The 19,753-nt window shown below is 36.3% G+C and overlaps 1 protein-coding gene across 1 annotated transcript in view; it reads left to right on the plus strand.

Moving 5' to 3' along the window:
- LOC586411 (feline leukemia virus subgroup C receptor-related protein 2) overlaps nt 1-9,891 on the plus strand; it is a 56,510-nt gene extending 46,619 nt beyond the window's left edge. The window contains exons 7-10 of the mRNA XM_786195.5: nt 4,469-4,574; nt 6,207-6,318; nt 6,789-6,835; nt 8,940-9,891. Coding sequence (XP_791288.2) covers nt 4,469-4,574; nt 6,207-6,318; nt 6,789-6,835; nt 8,940-9,068 — 394 coding nt within the window. The 3' untranslated portion in view covers nt 9,069-9,891. The remainder of the gene's footprint in view (nt 1-4,468; nt 4,575-6,206; nt 6,319-6,788; nt 6,836-8,939) is intronic.
- Nucleotides 9,892-19,753: the final 9,862 nt, after the last annotated feature.

A 19,753-nucleotide genomic window follows, 5' to 3' on the forward strand; every position in this document is an offset into this window, starting at 1 on the left:
AAGATAATTACTCCGCTCAAAATCTGTTTCATGTATTACTCATTAGCTGATCCAAAGCTCAAGGCTATCTCTCTCTCTCTCTTTCTCTTTCTCTCTCTCCCATGCTCCTCCTTTTCCTGTTTACACCGTTTTCTTGTCTTCTTTGCTCTTTTCTTTCCTCTCATGCTATTAGTGCTTTCATTTCCATCACTTCTTCTCTGCTCCCCCTCTCGAGTTCTATTTCTCTCGTGAAATTGAAACGTAAAGTAATACAATCATGTAGTACATTCTTGTTTAGAATAATATTTTCAATAATATCCAGTCCATTTTCTAAAGGTTTCTTTCCTTTAGTTAAGTGTATGTAGCTTTAATATATATATGTTAGTGTGTAAAACACTCCGTTTCATTCGAGTACTTTGTTTTCACTGAATAATTTAAGGGACTCACGAAGCCACCGGAAGAAGAGCAATTGGCTTATCATGAAGAACTAACATCAAACTGCAACAAAATGATTTGTATAAATGTGAATAAGCAGAAAGGCTGCCATCTCATTTTCCCGTCTGAATGGGTTCTCTTCCTTACGTATATAAGTGCCCTTATTTTCTAAACTTCCATGATGACCTAGTACACTGTATAATGCTTTACCTAGTAAGATGCATTGATCGAGGTAATTTCAGGTATTACATATTGATGAGCTACTTGAAATTAACTAGGAGGTATGCGCGTATTGGGGAATGTGGCTTGCTGCTCTACTTTTTTTTTAAAAACTTCCCACGACATGTAATGAGTGTTTAGTATACATTATATGGGACGTACAGTGATAGATGGAAAGTTATTTCAGTATATTCGAAATGACTTTTAGGTAACTCCTTTTTTCCTCCCACTTCATCAACATTCATTCATTTCATTTCATCTACATTATTTCAAGAAATGCATTCAGAAAATGAAGAAGAAAAAAAGAAACGAAAAAAAATAGGTGTAAAGAAAATATTGTCGGCGAAGCATTTGTCGTAGTACTAGTAGCATTTGTAGTTTATGGGACACTTTTTGGGCGGAGCAATTGTCGGCGGAGCAAATGTCGGCGGAGCAATTGTCGCTTCAGGCAGAGCAATTGTCGGCGGAGCAATTGTCGGCGGAGCAAATGTCGGCGGAGCAAGTGTCGCTTCAGGCGGAGCAAATGTCGGCGGAGCAAATGTCGGCGGAGCAATTGTCGCGTTTTGCGGAGCAATTGACGGCGGAGCAATTGTCGGCGGAGCAATTGTCGGCGGAGCAATTGTCGGCGGAGCATCTGTCGGCGGAGCAATTGTCGGCGGAGCAACTGTCGGCGGAGCAACTGTCGGCGGAGCAACTGTCGGCGGAGCATTTGACGTCGGAGCAAATGTCGCGGAGCAAATGTCGCGGAGCAATTGTCGCGTTTTGCGGAGTAAATGTCGGCGGAGCAATCGTCGGCGGAGCATGTGTCGGGTTACCTTTGAGAGACATAGTTGTTTTTATACGCTCAAGGGGAGGTTACAATTGTGCTATTGCCCGAGGCAGTAATCATTCTGACATCTTTTGTTTCTCGACCGATTTTGATTTGGTTTGCTTTTTCTGGTAGAGCTAACTTTGGTACACTAAACTTCTACCAGAATTTTGAGATTTTGCTCCATTGATTAATTATGGTAATTTATGCAAATTTATTCCAAAAATAATTTAAAAATCACAAAAAATGTTTCTTCTCCTTCATATTTCAACCGATTTTGATTTGGTTTGCTTTATATCGTAGAGCTAACTTTGGTACACTAAATTTCTACACAGAATTTTGAAATTGTTCTCCATTAATTAATTATGGTAATTTATGCAAATTTATTCCAAAAAAACAAAAATTGCTTGTTTTTCCTCATTTATTGACCGATTTTGATTTGGTTTGCCTTATCTGGTAGAGCTAAATTTGGAACACTAAACTTCTACACAGAATTTTTAGATTTTGCTCCAGTAAATATTTATTGTACTTTATGCAAATTTATTCCAAAAATAATAAAGAAATCACGTAAAATTGCTTCTTCTCCTTCATATTTCGACCGATTTTGATTTGGTTTGCTTGATATCATAGAGCTAACTTTGGTACACCATATCTCTTTGCCGAATTTTGAAATTTTTCTCCATTAATTAATTATGGTAATTTACGCAAATTTATTCCAGAAAAAACAAAAATTGCTTCTTCTCCCTCATTTCTTGACCGATTTTGATTTGGTTTGCTTTATCTGGTAGAGCTAAATTTGGTTTACTAAAATTCTACACAAAAAAATTAACGATATTTGTTGTTGCGAGATGCGAGATGCGAGATGCGGATGAGCGCTACGTCATTGACATTCTGGTTTTCTTAGTTTTTATTTATTCTTTGCATTTTCCTTCTGTAACCTTCTCATATGTTATTCTTTGTTTTTTATCATTCTATCACTTTCTCTTTCTGTCTTTCCTTTTGTTATTCTTTGTTTCTTCCTTTTATCACCTTCTCTTTCTGTCTTTCCTTATGTTATTCTTTGTTTCTTTCTTCTATCACCTTCTCTTATGTTATTCTTTGTTTTTATCTTTCTATCAATTTCTTCCTACCATTCCTTATGTTATTCTGTGTTTCTTCCTTCTATTCTTTGTTTTTATTATTCTATCACTTTCTCTTTCTGTGTTTCCTTCTGATTTGTGCGGCGATATAGCAAGATGATGTCATTTTGACGAACCTCAAACCGTGGATGAACGCATATTTGAATTCGGCCTGATGACGTGAGACGACACGACGCATGCGCAAATCGCTGAAATGACGTCACATCTCTGATCGTCTGTGGACGTGACAAACGAAAAGGCCATAGTGATATTCAATTTTTTTTCTTCAAAGCAGAAGTGTATTAAGGGCTAAATTTTCTTGTGCTTGTATTAACATCCTCAGGGGCATCCAAACATCAAAGTTTTAAAGAATCGCTATCCGGCAATTTTCAAAATTTCCCAACAACTTTGTAATACCTTTAGGAAAAGGTGATAGAAGGAAAAAACAAAGGATAGTGTAAGGAAACATAGGAAGCAGAAATAATAGAATAATACAAAAACAGAGAATAACATAAGACAAGTTGAAAGAAGGAAGAAGCAAAGAATAACATAAGGAAAGACAGAAAAAAGTGATATAATGATAAAGAACAAAGAATGACATAAGAGAAGGTGATAGAAGGAAGAAACAAAGGATAGCGTAAGGAAAGATACAAATAGAAAATAATACAATAATAAAAACTATTAGGAAGAAAATGATAGGACAACAACAAGGAATTACATAAGAGATGACATGGTCAAGTGGATATGTCACCAGACTGAGAATCACAAGGTCTGCGGTTCAAGTTCCACCGTGGCACTAATGTCATTGGCAAGACATTGATCTACATTTGCCACTCTCCACCCAGGTGTTAAATGAGAGGGCCTTTGGTCCTGAGAAGCGCTTTATAAGACCTAGCTATTAAGAGAAGGAAAAACAAAGTATAGCATAAAGAATGGGAAGAAAATAATAGAAGGATTAAAACAAAGAATTACAAAAGAAAAGGTGATAGAAAGAAGAAACAAAGAATAACATGAAGAAAGATAGAAAGAAAAAATGATATAATGATAACAACAAACAACAAGAGATGATAGAAGAAAACAAAATAACAGAAGGAAGACAGTAAGAGAAAATGATAAAGAATAGAAGAGAAGATGAAAGGTGGAAAAACAAAGAATAACATGACGAAAGATAGAAAGAAAGAAATGATAGAACAATAAACAAAGTATAACATTGCTAAGAAGTGAAAGAAGGAAGAACAAAGACTAATATAAGGAAAGAGAAAATGATAAATAATAGAAAATTCAAAGATAGAAAAGAAGATGAGGCACTCTTTTTCAGTTTTAAATTTAGCGCAAAACATTTGACCTGCTGACCTTTGCTACCCCAGCAACAGGAGCGATCTAGCTCGTGAGCGTGAGCATAAACAAAGTGTACCTCTAGACCGATCTGGTGGAGGGATTCAGTGGATCGGTCTAGGAAGCGAGTCAGAACAGGGTCTTGGTTTCTAGTTCCAATGGGAATTTGACCAGGGTAGCTTTTGTTCTGTCTCATGGTTGTACATATAGGACTTTCTGTGTTTTAGTACTGACATACTACAACAACTTACATCTGTTTAATTACTAGATGATCTTTAAAATTGACTTTCTGGAAGCATAATGTTTTTCTCCTCTTCTGCTTGTGGGTCCATGTATAATGCATATCCCATGGCTTATCATTTGACCAAAGGTTCACGAGACCGAATATTAAAAACGTTCCCTGAGACCGAAGGTACGTGAGACCGCAAGTGTAAATGATATGCTGCAATCACTACTGAAAGGTATTCCTGAAAATATTCTGCCAGACCCAGAAATTAACAGTAATTCATAATCCTTGTAAACTTTCTGATAGATAATGGGTGTAAATTTGAATATTTTTCACCATTTTTAACAGCTTCTTTATGACTGGGTATCTCCCACTTGGTTTTGAGTTTGCTGCTGAGCTAACATTCCCGGAACCTGAAGGAACCTCTTCTGGACTGTTAAATGCATCTGCTCAGGTATAATGATACTTGTAATCATTGTCTTTGTCATTGTAAATATCATTATGATGTGGATTATCATTGACTAGAGTATGGATATGTTTGCTATGTATGACAGTAATTGAAGGGTGCAGATTGTGATAATCGTGAGATCATGATAGCACAGTAATGATGATGATGACAATGTATACATTGGAACTTGGTATAGCACATTGTCACAAAATATGTTGTTTCTGTAACACTTTGTGGAAATATATGTATAAGATAAAATAAATCACATTTAAGCTTTCAAGTGACTTGGTAATATAGTTCAAGGTTACTGTGTAATTTTGGTCTGAAATGTTACTTATTATATTCCTTCTACCATACTAACCCTCTAACATGCAAAACATCCTGAACAAATTCTCAAGCCACAAAGATATTTATGGTTTTCTTTGAAGGAGTCACTGTGCGACACCCTCTAACAGTAAATTCTCCCAACTAATTTTCGAATTTCCCAACCGTTTTTCCTTAAATTAAGACATGAACCAGGCTTTTAAAAATCTTTCGAGGTTGGAATGGTATATAGAGCCAATTCACTGCTTTGTGACAATTTACACTTAAATTTGAGTATATTATAATAATATAGTAGTGAGAATTCTGGAATCGATCAGATCAGGTTTTCCCAATTTTTGTCATTAATAATGTTCTGTTTTCACTCAAACTTTCAGATAATCTTTAATTGTACATCAAGCATTGAAGTCACTAGCTTAGCACCATTTTCTCTCATCTGAACAATGTTACCAAGTCCCTTTAAAGATAAAAGGAAATGTTAGGATGGCATACTGTGAGCATACTACATGTCTTAAAATGTTTAAACATGTATTTTTTGAAAATTTTCTATAGTTTGAACGTCTCAATTTAGTCTTGAAGTTCATTATAGAGTTCTGGCTCTGCATATCTAACAGCTTTTTAAATTCTGATTATGATGATGAATGTGCTGATGATGTACATACAATGCAGAGAAGAAGAATGACAAAGTAATGATAGTAAATATGTTTTTGGAATCTCATCAACACCTTGCCAGACTCATCAACATTTGTTTACATAGTACATATTTGAGTGACTTGTCTGACCTGAGGCCAAGCTAGCTGTATGTTCAACCTTATTTACACATTAAGTGGAAATTCACACTGTTATCAGGGAGAGTGTTAGAGAACTCTCCCTGCTGTTATTGAGTTATTTCTTTTTACAATGGCAGAAAAAAATAGAGAAACAGAGGGGATAAGAAAATGAAGCATTTTAAAAGTTGTAATCAAGTGGAAATTGGTGACTCTTTGATGTGCCTTGCAAGCACTGCTCCTATTTGTCTTCTATTCTAAATTCCATAAACTTATATTCTCCTGATAGCTAATACATGAAAAAAAAGTTTTGTGTAATAGCTATAGAACATGTTCAGGCATAATTATAATCTATTGCAGTTTAGGTCCCTTTTATAATTGAAATCATAAACAACTTTACAAAGATATTACATCCACGTTCCCAGTATTCCATGATTTGCCATACAAATATTAAAACAACACAATGTAACTGTAGATGGGAATTGCCCCTTAATATTAGCCAGGATTAATGTTGCTTTTTCTTCTTGTTTCCCCCCTGGTATCCATCTAGACTTTTGGTATCATCTTCACACTGGTGATGGGAGTGCTGGTCAATGAAGTCAATTCCTTGTCCGGCAATTTATTCCTCTGTGTATCCCTACTGGTTGGAACTATTATGACAGGTATGTCAAGATGCTACACTCAACCTGTAAAATTACAGATACAAGAAAATACACACCCAAGGAACAGTCATTGATAGTTGTTGATTTGTGGAAATGATACTTTGTACCTCTTATTGTTCACTACCTCTGGGAGTTGCAATGACCAGTAGGCCTATGTTTTTTTGTTATTGTTTTTTTATATTTTTTAAAACAAAGGTCATATGTACAGTCAACTCCATATAAACAAGTTACTGTATGTAAATGATATATAATTGATTTAAATGGTTATCTTAATGATTAATACTTAATAGATAGAATAATGAACCAAATAATGAAATTACATACCGTATGCATGCATAAAACCATCACAATTAAATGAATAGCAATTATAAAAAAAAACTGTAGAACAATTCTATATCCAATCTGTCTCTGAAAAGTCTCTTGGAGTATTCAAAGTTATGTTTTACCTAATTTTTGTTGTTGAAATATAGCTTTCATCAAGTCAGACCTAAGGAGACAAAGTGCTGAAAGACAAGAGGTATGATTCTTATTTCATTTCTATACGGTAAACGATATTACATGTACATATTAAATATCCTCCATAGACTTGTGTGTTGTAGAATTGTTTTGTTTGAAATAGATTCAAAGTGGATTTCACCTCCTACTGTTTCTCAGATTTGTGCTACAATACCATTATGTTGTAAATTCAAGACCTATCACCATAGGAAGATGAAATGAATGTATTCCTTGTTTAATTTATAAGGCACAAGAGCCTTATTAATATGTGTGAGGTCATCATGATCTTTCCTCTTCTGTAATCCAATATTTTGTGGAAATTATACCCCATTCAATCTAAATCTTAGATTAGGACAATTTTGAACTTCTTGTTGTTATTTATACCAAGTTTCCTTTAATGATAGATTGCTTTTAAGTTAATGCAAGCTAATTTCATGGCCTCAACTTCAAGAGAATTTTTTTTAGCTCATATCTTTGAGTTTAAATAAGAATAAAATAAAACACTCTGTATTAATTTATTTTTTTTAAGTTAAAAAAAAAAATTATTTGCAGATATTTGTTTTTATATCATGATTTCTTTTCCACCCCTGAAATCATATACGGTAATCATTGTTTCATTCATTAGGCAAATTAACTTTTGAATATGCATGAGGCCATCATGATCTTTCCATACCCTCTACTTTAGGCCTATACAAGTCTTTGCAGGAATTGTACCAGATTCTTTTATATCAATAAAAGATAAGAGAATTTTTAACTTTCTTTTATGCATCCGCAACCGAAGATGGTGCCAGAGGCATTATTTTTGGGGGTTGCCATCCATTTCGCTTTTGGTTACTGCGATAACTTAAAACCATTGAACTGATTTTAAAGGGCAAGCCAACCCTTGTAATAAGTCCCATTCTTTTATTTTAATTTATTTATTTCTAATCTTTTGACAGGGTAGCCCATTCACCAATCAGTAGTGGACTTCCATGGGGCCCTGAATAAACATGAAAATATTTACATCATTTATAAGGTTTATACTGAACAGTTAAAAAATAATACTTGTTTGCAAAATAAACATATATCATTAACCTAGTTCAACATTAATGTCAATAGGAAAATATTGATTAAGTAGCAATTATGTGAATAAGTCATGTTAATATTACAGAACATGAATGTAGTGTATGTTCCGCCGAGCCATTCACAAATGACAACTTTGTTAAAACAATCTCTTAAATGAATTGACAGAGGAAGCCATTCTCATCGAATTATCTAGCTTATTCCATTCAAATATGGAAGAAACAATTGGGCTACACTTATAACAATCAGTGTGAATTCTAGGCACACGTAAACATCCACTGTCTATTTGCCTTGTATGATGCTCATGTACATCATTAGGATTGATTAAGCCTACCTGAAGGTAAGAAGGTGCTAAGTTATGAACGCATTTATATATCATCATAACGCGACTTAACTCAAACCGCTTGTCTAGTGTCATCCATTTAAAACTTGTGAACAAATCAGCTGACTGTGTGTCATATGTCTTGTTCAATATTATTCTTGCGGCCCTCTTTTGAATTTTTTGCAGCTTAGTTGTATGAGAATGAAATCTGTTCGACCATACAACAGAGCAGTAATCTAATCGTGGCAACACTAGACTGTTATAAAGTAACTTTAAGGATTTTTGAGGCAAAAAACTCTTTGCTCTCTTTATCATGCTTATGTTTTTCTGGGTTAGTTTACTTACGTTTTCGATTTGTTTAGACCATTTCAATTCTTCATCTATCAAAAGTCCTAAGCAATTGGTGAATTGAACTCCTTTGATCAAATTGCCATTTAATGAAATGGTGAAAGATTCAATTTTCCTGAAAGGAAACCTTCAATCAAACATTGAATTTGATATTAAGAAGAAAAAACCGAAATATATGTATTAAGAATACAATCCATCTTTAACAGAGATTAAAATGTTTTTGGATAACTACATCCTATAGAATAAGAAGCAAGTTTGTTATAGTCTTATTTGACTAAAATCATTAATATTTCAATCTGTATATGAGGCTTCTCTGATATCCTAGGAAATGTGCCTATTCACGGTTTTCAATATTTAATCAGAGGTACTTTGTCAATTTTTCAACTCCTTGCAGTTTGAAGGGGTGGAGGAGGAATCAGACAATACAGAGGGTGCTGCCCTTCGACCTAATCGTATAAGCAGCGTGCGATTTGAAGGTATCAATGACGAAGATGATGCAGGGTTGACGGAAGAAACACCTTAAAGATTTCCCTGTCATCGCCAGGTTCTGATATACACTCAGAATCACAAAGTAGATACAAGATGTATTACAGCATTAATGAGTCCCAATTCATATAGGCTCTGTCCGTTTTTGTAAGTAATGATTGCATACAGGGAAAGTATAACAGAAGATGATTTGAGTCGGTGAGAGTATTTGGCTTTGTAGAAAGTCTTTCATGTTCTGATGGACTTACTGAAGTGAATCAGTTGAGAAAAATCTTCAGAATTTGTAAAGGAACATGTATCCTTGTAGATTTCCTGGTGATGCTATGATAATTTTTTATGTAATAATGATAAGAAAAGATGTAGGACAAAGATGAGATAAACTAATATCTAGCCTGTGTGAGCTTAGCTATTATGTCACTCCCCAGAGAGCTCCCCATTGATCTCAATGCAGTTCAATGTAAAATGTGAAGGCAAAAGTGAGTACGCCTTTAACAACAAAAACGTTTTAATTCCAATGTAACCGTTTACAAAGTGCAAGACTTGGAACTGTAACCCATAAAGGTTACATTTTTAGGTTAAAAATGTATGAAAATAGTATACCCCATAAGAATATTTGTGAAAAGAGTGGCAGCAAAATGGAGATCATCCCTTTACTGTATCACATTTAAATATATGTCAAATTTGAATTATATTGGCTTTGCCCTGACCTTTTTTAAATGAGGGAAAAGAAATTAAGGAAATATAAATCTTGATAAATCATAACAAGAATTGTCTTTGTTGTTGGTAAAGATTAAATCTTAATTTATAATTGTAGTAATTGCTTTTATTATGGAAAAATATAACTTTAAAAATAAAAAATCACCAAGAATTGTCATGGAATGAGAGGGAGAGAGAGGAAAAAGAATTTGTATGTATGTCAAAAGAGAAATAGTTATATTGTGTGACTGTTTGTGTGTGTGTGTACATCTGTGTGGATGTGTATATGTTTGTGCTTGTGTGGGGTGCCTGTGTGTGCATGTGTCATGCTATATGAAGTTGTATTTGTGATAGTAGAAAATATAGATAGAAACATTATATAGATATACATTTAGATATACAGTGCATATGGACATGGTTATATTTGAATAGTTATTGAATTGAATATATTTGTCTTTGAATGTACAGTGTATGAATTTTAAATGCTAAATGATGAAGCCACCGAATTATGCACTCAGATTACATAATAATCTATTTTTATAGAGGTTACTTAAGATTTTTAGCCACACCCCATTACAAGGAATTATTTTTGGATCTGCTAATACTCCAACAAAAGGACAACAATGACAAAGTTGTCAGCTGAGATCTACGAAAATGGGTTCCAGACTGAGTTTTGTATTTATCATTAACAATTTGTTTTCTGATTTCTCAATGATTCTTGTGACTGTTTAAAGGGCAAGTCCACTCCACAGCAGAAAAATCAGCCAAAACCAATCAAAAAAAGGTTTGAGCAAAATCGGATAACTAATAATAAAGTAATGAATTTTTAATGACATGAAAACTTTGAAAATCACAAAAGACAAATTGGCAACTCACTCATGAGTCTGTGACGTCATTGCCTCACTATCCATTAATTGTTTTTTCTTTATATTGATAATATAAATTTCCAATTTTCCCCCTAAAAATCTTATTTCCTCACACCAGCATCCTAGTTATATTGATAGAAATATGTTTTTGTGTGGATGCACTAATATAGAGTAATTCTTTTCAGTTAAATCATAAAAAATGTGAATTTGATAAACTATTTATATAAAAATCAATGATTATGGATATACATTACAATATTAAAAAAATAGTATAAATTCTTCAAAGTTCATGAAAGATTTTGTGAAATAAATCATATAACCTGGGCAAAGGCATAGGGAAATCAAGTTTTGAGGGATAAAAAGGGAAATTAATGGGATCAAAATATATACCGGTAAAGCAATTGATAAATAGCGAGGCAATGACGTCACAAACTGATAACCAAATTGGCAACTTGTGTAGTGAAGTTCAATAGTTTTTCATACTAAAAAAGAATTTCAAAACTTTCTTATTAGTAATCTGATTTTACTCAAATTTGTTTTGCTCTGTTTCTCTCGTTTTTCTGTATCTATTAAAAGCAAATTATTTTTGGAGTGGACTTAGCCTGAGATTTGCCAAAATTGATATCCTTGTAATGTACCTTTCAAGGTCGTTTCTTAATTGCTCTGCACTGAAAATTTTAGATTCAAGATTCAAGATTATTTCATTGGTCCATGGATGCAAACATTGCATACCGTTAGACATTTTGCTTCCAATGGCTTTTTTGACAGTGAACATGTCATAATTTTTCTTTTTCTCAGTAATTAATGTCATGAAGATACAAAGGAATAGATTAAATTCATATATGGGATGTGTAGAAAACATATGCAATGATTATATCTAGGGTGGATGTATGATTAATAATTTATTTTTTTAGAGAAAATCAAAATTTATGATTCTATTTGTTCAGAGCAACTGAGAGGAAACCTCGCCACATGCATCATTTAGAACTTCAATGTTATCAGTAGAATATAACAATTTTCATTGTATTACAGCTACAAACTAAATGGCAGTCTTGGCAGAGATAGAACATTTCAGTACAATATAACAGAACATGATTCTCATTTGTGTCTGATTGATTACAACCTTAACGCATGTAATGCCTGAAACATGTAATGCCTGAAAGAAGTTATTTACTTTATTATGTGGCTGTTATCATTAGGTGGTCTGTCATCGACAAACCACCCATTGATTTCGTCAGAATTTTCTGTTTATTCTTTATTTATTTGTATTCATCCACACTTTTAAGACGTGACAGCAACATCCATTTTCAAGGTCATCAGGTTATCGTGACGTCATCCAGGCGCCATTTTTATGCCTCCGCTACAAAGTAGCCGGAGGCATTATGTTTTCTGGTTGTCCATCCTTTTCTCGTGATCACGTTATCTCAAGAACCGCTTGATAGATTACCGCCGGTCTTGGGTCATGTATGTATCTTGCAGAGCCAATGAACTGATTAGATTTTGGGGTCATGAGGTCAAAGGTCATGGGGCTCATTAAGTATGCAAAACTATCTTGTGAATGCATTGTCAATACTGACGGATGGACTATCAAACTCAGGACATATATGTCTCTTGCAGCAGGTAGCCAATGAACTGATTAAATTAGAGGGTCATGAGGTCAAAGTTCAAAGGGTCATACATGTATATGAATAATAGCTTGTAATCACGATATTCTGAGAACCTTGTTAGTAGATTACAATTAAACTGGAATTTGAAAAATTGATTCTGTTTTGGTTTGTGAAATCGCTCTATGGCGGAGGCATCATTTTCGACTGCGTGCAGTCGAAGATCCATCTAGTTTTTTTTAAATAAAAACATTCAAGTTATTGTCATATCTTCATAACAAAGTCATTTCTCATTCATATTCATCATGATCAAGGTCAATATCCGTCCGGTCAATAAACGTCCGCGCGTTACAGCGCGGGCAAAATTTAAAAATGCTCAAAATAACTTTTTAATCAAATAAGAGTACATTTCAGGCCATTTTGAGCATTTTGTCACCCCCCACCCCCCCCCCCCCCTAGCTGCAGCTACATTATCATCAAACTTGTCAAATGCGTTGATGTTATTGTCAATGATGATGAACCGACGATGTCAAAGAAGCAATTAGGGTCTATTCTGTCGATGACGACAAAGGTAGAGTTTCTGATGATCTCGAAGAAGCAAGATTTGACGATGTGGAAAAGAAGACCCAAGTTTCTGACGATGTCGAAGAAACAAGAAGAGACGATGTGGAAAAGAATAGCAAAGTTTCTGACGATGTGGAAGGTAAGCGTAAATCCTGACCTTCAAACAAAGAACGGAAATCGACGGTGTAAATATACAAACTGGGGTTTGTATACCGTCAAACAGAAAGATTGCGTGGTCTTCATACAAAGAAACGATGTCGATGATGGCGAAAGTAAAGTTATCATGATGATTATGAACGAAGAAACGAACGGTCGATGTCAAAGGTAGAGTTCTGATGATGAATGAAGACACGGAAGGTCAATGTTAACGATAAAAAAGGAAAATGGCGACCTTCAAACAACCAAAATAAGGTTTTCAGCACAAAAGTGATGATGCAGGCAAGTCGGTCAAACTGTTGCTTTATTGATATATTGCCGAAACAACACAATACAAAAGAAATATCACTGGATACTGAATGGTGCCAAATCGAGGAGGACCAAATAGCAAAGGTCCTCCCGTTACCACTTTCTCCCATTGCCAAACAGTACTGTTGATCAATTAAATCCAACTGCGTCACATCTATTGCATGCTTGTAGTCAGTAGCTCCTGCAATAATAACATAAAGAATACATTTTTGAATACACAGAGAAACAGACTTCAGAAAATTATTTGGCAGAGAGATTTTCAGGATTGAATACAAGTTTGATTTTGCTTCAGAAGTTTAGATCTATCACTGCATCAGTGTCATAAATTATCAATTATCGCCAAGCTCCGATACAGTTTTACATATTGTTAGTGGATTACCAGACAACTCGCCACAAAGACAACCCGCCCCAAGACAACCCGCCACAATACCCTGGACATCTCGCCACAATACCCTGGACAACTCGCCACAGGCGCAGGCGAGTTGTCCAGGGTGGGGTGCCTTTTCGGACAACTCGCCACACTTTTTTCCCCTCATGATTTCTAGATCTAGATCTTTTTGGTTACTAGATAGTAATCAATAATACTGCTGATTTTTTTTTAGGGGGGGGGGGGGAGTGGAAATTCGTTTTGACCCCCCCCCCCCACACGTACACACACTTTTTCGTTGGGAGGAGGGCGAGTCCCCTGCCCCCACTTCTGGTGCCTATGATTGCAAGAATTGCTGGATTTTTAAAAAGGGGCACCTACAAAGGGACACATCAACAATAATAAAAAACATTTTTAGATATTTGTCTATATAGGCCTACGCCTTCGTCAAGATTGTGAATACACTACCACGAATGACATCAATATTTGTTTATTTCTTTACGTGGAACAACATATTGTTTAAGTAACGTACTCCGCAATTTGGTGTAATGGATTGAATATCGATTTTTTTCGAGCAAGCAATTAAGGAAAAAGTATAAGGTCCCATTTGAAAAATTACATGATGAATATTAAGGACAATCTAATGAAGAAAGACAGAAAAGTTCTTTTATGTAGGAGTAACATTATAATTAAAACATCTGAGAAAGAAAAGTAGGCACTTATCAGAAGGGACAAGGACATGCACAAATGATAAGGGGGCACTTTAGGGGAACCTGAAAAAGTGGAGGCACAGTGCCCCCCCCCCCCCCAACCAAGAATGCCGCCAGTGACTGTGTGCAAAAGTGCGAAACTAACCCAGAAAATCTAGAAATAAACCACATTTCAATTTTATTTCGCGGGTCAACTGCCCCCTCTCCCATTAGTACGCCAGTGCTTCCAGTAGGCCTATCCTTCCATGAATTCCTACCATTAAAAATTATCAGAAGGGAAAAGGACATGTACAAAGGATAAGGGGGCACTTTAGGGGAACCTGGAAAAGTGGGGGCACAGTGTCCCCCCCCCCCAACGAAGAATGCCGTGTCTGATGAAACTAACCCAGAAAATCTAGAAATAAACCACATTCCAATTTTATTTCGCGGGTCAACTGCCCACACCCCCCCCCCCCCCCCATCAGTACGCCAGTGCTTCCAGTATCCTACCATTAAAACATTTCTGGGACAGAAAAATGCACCTGTTATAGACCTCTATCTAAATACCGAGAAGTTATCCCAATGATCTGGCGATCGTACGCCCTTTGGTTTGTCAAAAGTATATTATTGTTGCAAGGGAAATCAGCTTTATTCTTTGTAATGACTGTGTTTATAGAAAATCATGAAAAATGACAATTTCATATCATTTTAGATCTAAAAATCATGAGGGGAAAAAAGTGTGGAGAGTTGTCCGAAAAGGCACCCCACCCTGGACAACTCGCCTGTGGCGAGTTGTCCAGGGTATTGTGGCGAGATGTTCAGGGTATTGTGGCGGGTTGTCTTGTGGCGGGTTGTCTTTGTGGCGAGTTGTCTGGACCCCCTTTTCACGCACCAAAGTCTGGCTCGTAGTACACAAAAGCCCGTTTTACACACCGTACTTAAGGGGTGTTTTTCAAAAGGAGGGAACATACATGTGCGTACCCAAAATAATACTGAGTGATATCAAGTACGGTGTTCGGTGTTGGTGTTGAGAGCGCGGAAAGGCTGCTAAACCGAGCTCCAACACCGAAGGTCAGTTTACAAGGACGATACCGATCACGCGTGCGCGTTATCGGTAGCTCAACAAATCCATGAGAGTAAACTAAAGTGTATACCTATTAGATCCAGATACTGACGTATCAAAGAAAAGAGGAATTTGGTATTTTCTGAATTTTCGAATAGTGCAATAGGATACATTCTAGATTGTATGTCTTGCTCTTTAACATTATGCCAAGCTTATTGTTAATTTGAACATAAAGCGGATGCCTTTCAATCTTAAATTCCAAAAAGTGATACACACCTGACCTTTTTTCTAGATAGGCACACATTGAAGAGATGGAGTAATATTCTCCTTCACTAATTTAAGAAACATACACATTCCTAAATGCGTTAGCAAGATTAAAGCGTAATCTGTAATGATAGGCTTAATATACTGAACGAGACAACAATCAAGGTCTCTATAGTATTGCCACGAGCATACTTGTGGTATTATACCTTCCCAGGTCGAAAATCCCATAGAGACCAATAGAGACCATTAGAAAAATTCTATTGGTCTCTAATGGTTTCTGTTGGACCCATAGGCCCGTATTCTGAAGTCAGGTTTAACTTTAAACCTAGGTTTAAGTCTAGTCTAAGCCTCGCCTAACTCTCAGATTTAAACCTAGGTTTAATTTAGCGTTTCTGAAGTCAGGTTTAACTTAAACCTAGGTTTAAGCCTGGTCTAACTCTGTGAAAATTGTACACATATTTAAACCTGGGGTACACCTAGTTTAAGTCTGGCTTAAGTCAGGTCTAACTATTTGTTGGAAATTCAGAGGAGAAGAAGACGCCATTAAAAGGCATTACGACGAATTATTGCAAATAATGAGACCGGAGAGACCTCTTGTGGAAAGAAAAGAACCTTTCATAATCATTGCAACGATGATTTTTTTGCATCGCTGTTGTTTTTTAAATACCAAACAAACAGCGATTTGCACCGACTCCAACAGTACAAGGTGACACACACATCGCTTGCGGATGAAAGTGGGCCTTGCGATTTTATGCCTTCGGCAAGTTTGAACATTAATTTGGATACTTCATTTGCTTATTGAATCTTTATGCCTAATATTTTCTAAGTCTTAAGATTTTATATTTTATATAAGATTGTGTGATTTGTATAGTACGACAATACTTGAAACTAAAAAGTTGCCAAAGTAAATCGACAACACGTATCACTTTGTTGCAGAGGAAAACAAATATAGTAGCCCCATACCTTTAGTTTGACGTTATGCTCACGTAGTTTTGAAACTGTGAGTGCAATGCACATTTTTGAATTGGGTCCCAACGATGTAAACAAATGCGAGTTAAAATAAAACTGTAGGCCTAAGGTTGAATTAGAATTAAGAGTAAATTAATGAAGAGCTAAATCTATATTTATAAGACAATCATGGATTAGCATAATTAAGAGCCAACGAGTGTGTTAAGCCGGAACTCTAGACCTAGTAGAGTTTTGGGTAGAATCTAATCCTACAATTTCTGCCCTAGATCTAGTCTAGACTCTAGACCGATTAGGCGCGCCTAGTCTATTAATATTAATTATGATGTCAAAACATCCATAACATCCTAAAGATGCCCCGAAAGATGCATATAGAGGTCTAGATCTAGATATCTAGATCTAGACCTAAATAAGATTAAAATGACTAAAATACCTTCTTGATGCAGAATAACTAGTCCAAAGTCAACATTGAAGCTCATATAATATGGTCGAATTTCAAGCGTGTTTTTTTTTTAGGACAATGCAATAGTATACAAATAACGCACGTCCCAGAGTGCAATAGCGGTGAATGCAGTACGCGCGAGGTTTCTTTAGATTGGTGCCGCTCTGTGCAACGAGCCGCTTGCGGCGAGTTGACAGTGCGAACCATCTGAAGAAACCGAGCGAACACTGCATTTACGTTTCGCACAACAGGGTCAAGTGCGTTATTTGTTTTATAAAATAGCGACACAAACAGCTACAAACAAAAGTTTAGATCTTTTATAATAGTAATACGAGAGTTCGATCTAGATCTAACTGTTAGAGTTATGTTGGTTCTAGAAATAAAATGAGGGTCTAAGACCTTGCAGGCTTACCAAAAAGTCCACGGGATTCATTGTTTGATTAAAAATAAAATGCATAGGGTGTCTAGAGACGAGTCTACGTACATCAGACAGCTGAAATTCCTGGCTTCATTATAAAATCCAAAAGTCAAAACGGGTCTAAATCCAAGGCAAAAGTAAAACAAAAATTTGCTTTCTAATAATACCCCGCTCTAGCTAGAGCTAAGCTACGCGTACGCTGCGCTGGGGATCATGATGGAGCGTACAATATTAGCTACGCGCGTAGCCTATAGCCTACAATGCACTCGAGGGAGCGTACTAGTACTACGCGTACGCGCGCGCACTGGATCTCCATGGTCACGTACGCGCCGTGCAATATAACTTTTTACTGCGCTTTTCCTGCACTCATTTCTGCAAAATCGTGCTTGCATCAAAAATTTGTCAATGCCATGTGACGCGTATTGACCAATCACGATGCTTAAAATACTAGAGCCATTTTATAAATATTTCTAAACTGTGTGTACTTGAACGAATGAATGCGCGCACGATCGATGATGCGCGCACGGTGACCAAGAAGGAGATCGTGATACCCGAGGTATCCGATACCCGACACGTCGGTTTGAAAAAGGATTCCATTGTCCTAAAAAAAACTAAAAATCAAACAAATGAGCTTCTGCAATGTTGACTTTGGACTAGTTATTTTGCATCAAGAAGGTATTTTTGATCGTTTTTAGTTTCTCTTTTAGTCATTTAAATCTTATTTAGAGCATTTGTATGATGTTCTGGAATTGTAGAATCTTGATTTTTGTATTATTTATTTTTCGTAAAGAACAATTCCACCTCGATTCAGACTTTTTCAGCAGTTTAACAATAAATCAAAGGGTAAAACAAAACAAAAAATCAGGTCATAACGTTCAATGGTTGCTTCGAAAGAGATTTGTTTGTGTCGAATATTTTAAATTGAAGTTATTAAATTTGCAGCACGAAATCCAGCTATAAAAAAGCCTATATCAGCTACCCTTGAAGATGGATGAGCTGTACTGAGCATGTGCAGTAGAAGCAGACTACATCTCCATGGTAGTTAAACCTTGGCTTAACTTTAAACCTGGGTTTTAGACTTAAACCTGGCTTTCAGAAACTGAAATGATACTTAGACCTGAAGTCTGGCTTAGTTAAACCCGGGTTTAAAGTTAAACCTAGGTTTAACTAAACCTGACTTCAGAATACGGGCCATAGGGTGGTATTCTCGAAAGCGGCCTAAGTTAAACCTGGCCTAAGTTAAACCGTGGTTTAGTTAGGCCAGGCTTAACTTAGGCCGCTGACCTAAGTCATTTTCATTTCTCGAAAGGTGGCCTAACTGATCCATGGTTTAAACCTGGCCTAACTTAGTCCATGGATTATTCACCATGGTTACGGTTTCTGCACATGCTCAGTACCGAAGCTGCGACGTCACAATGCACTAAGACAATGGATGCGCGCAGTGTGGAGAGGATGCATTGATCACCTCGACAACTTGAGCAATATGACGTCACAATGCACTAAGACAATGGGCTAAGACAATGGATGCGCGCAGTGTGGAGAGGATGCATCACCTCGACAACTTGAGCAATATGACGTCCAGGGACGGCGGAGCGACTTCCAAAGCGGGGGGCAGCACCAACAAAAAGGGCACTTGCTGGAATTGTATCATTGTTAAAAGGGAAATTATCAGAGGTGAAAAGGGTCACATATCGCACCTGAAAAGGGGCATTGAACATATTTTAAAAGGGGCACTTATGAGAATGAAAAAGAGGCACTTATAATAAAGGAAATGTGCATTTGTTGAAAGAAAAGGGGCACCGATAATTTTGTTAATAGGGGCACCTCTCAGATTTAAATAGGGCAATTATCAAAGGTGAAGGGGCACTTCTCAAAAGTGAAAAGGGGCACTTATTGCAAAGGAAATTGAAACTTGTCAAAGGAAAAGGGGCCCGTGTCAAAATTAAAGGAGCACTTATCAGAGGTGAAAAGGGGAAGGGGCACTTCACCTATGGAAAAAGGGGCACTTCTTACAAAGTTAAAAGGGAACTTTCCTATATAAAAAGGGGCATTTGAAAAAGGGGGCACTGTACCCCCCCCCCCCAACTCTTTCTTCCTATCTCCATCTCTCTCTCACACACATATACTATCTCACATCATTGTTTATTTCTCTCACCATTAAATTGTTCTTTCTCATTTGGTTCCCTTTCTCTTTTACTCTATCTCTCTCTCTCGCTCGCTCTCTGTTCTCTCACTGCTCTATTTCAAGACTTTTTCCATGTATAATTCGATGAACCCAACAGTATGCACACTTACAATCAAAAGATATGAAAGGAATA

The sequence above is a fragment of the Strongylocentrotus purpuratus genome, unplaced genomic scaffold, assembly GCF_000002235.5.
Source record: "Strongylocentrotus purpuratus isolate Spur 01 unplaced genomic scaffold, Spur_5.0 spur5_scaffold_7, whole genome shotgun sequence".
Classification (NCBI taxonomy): domain Eukaryota; kingdom Metazoa; phylum Echinodermata; class Echinoidea; order Camarodonta; family Strongylocentrotidae; genus Strongylocentrotus; species Strongylocentrotus purpuratus.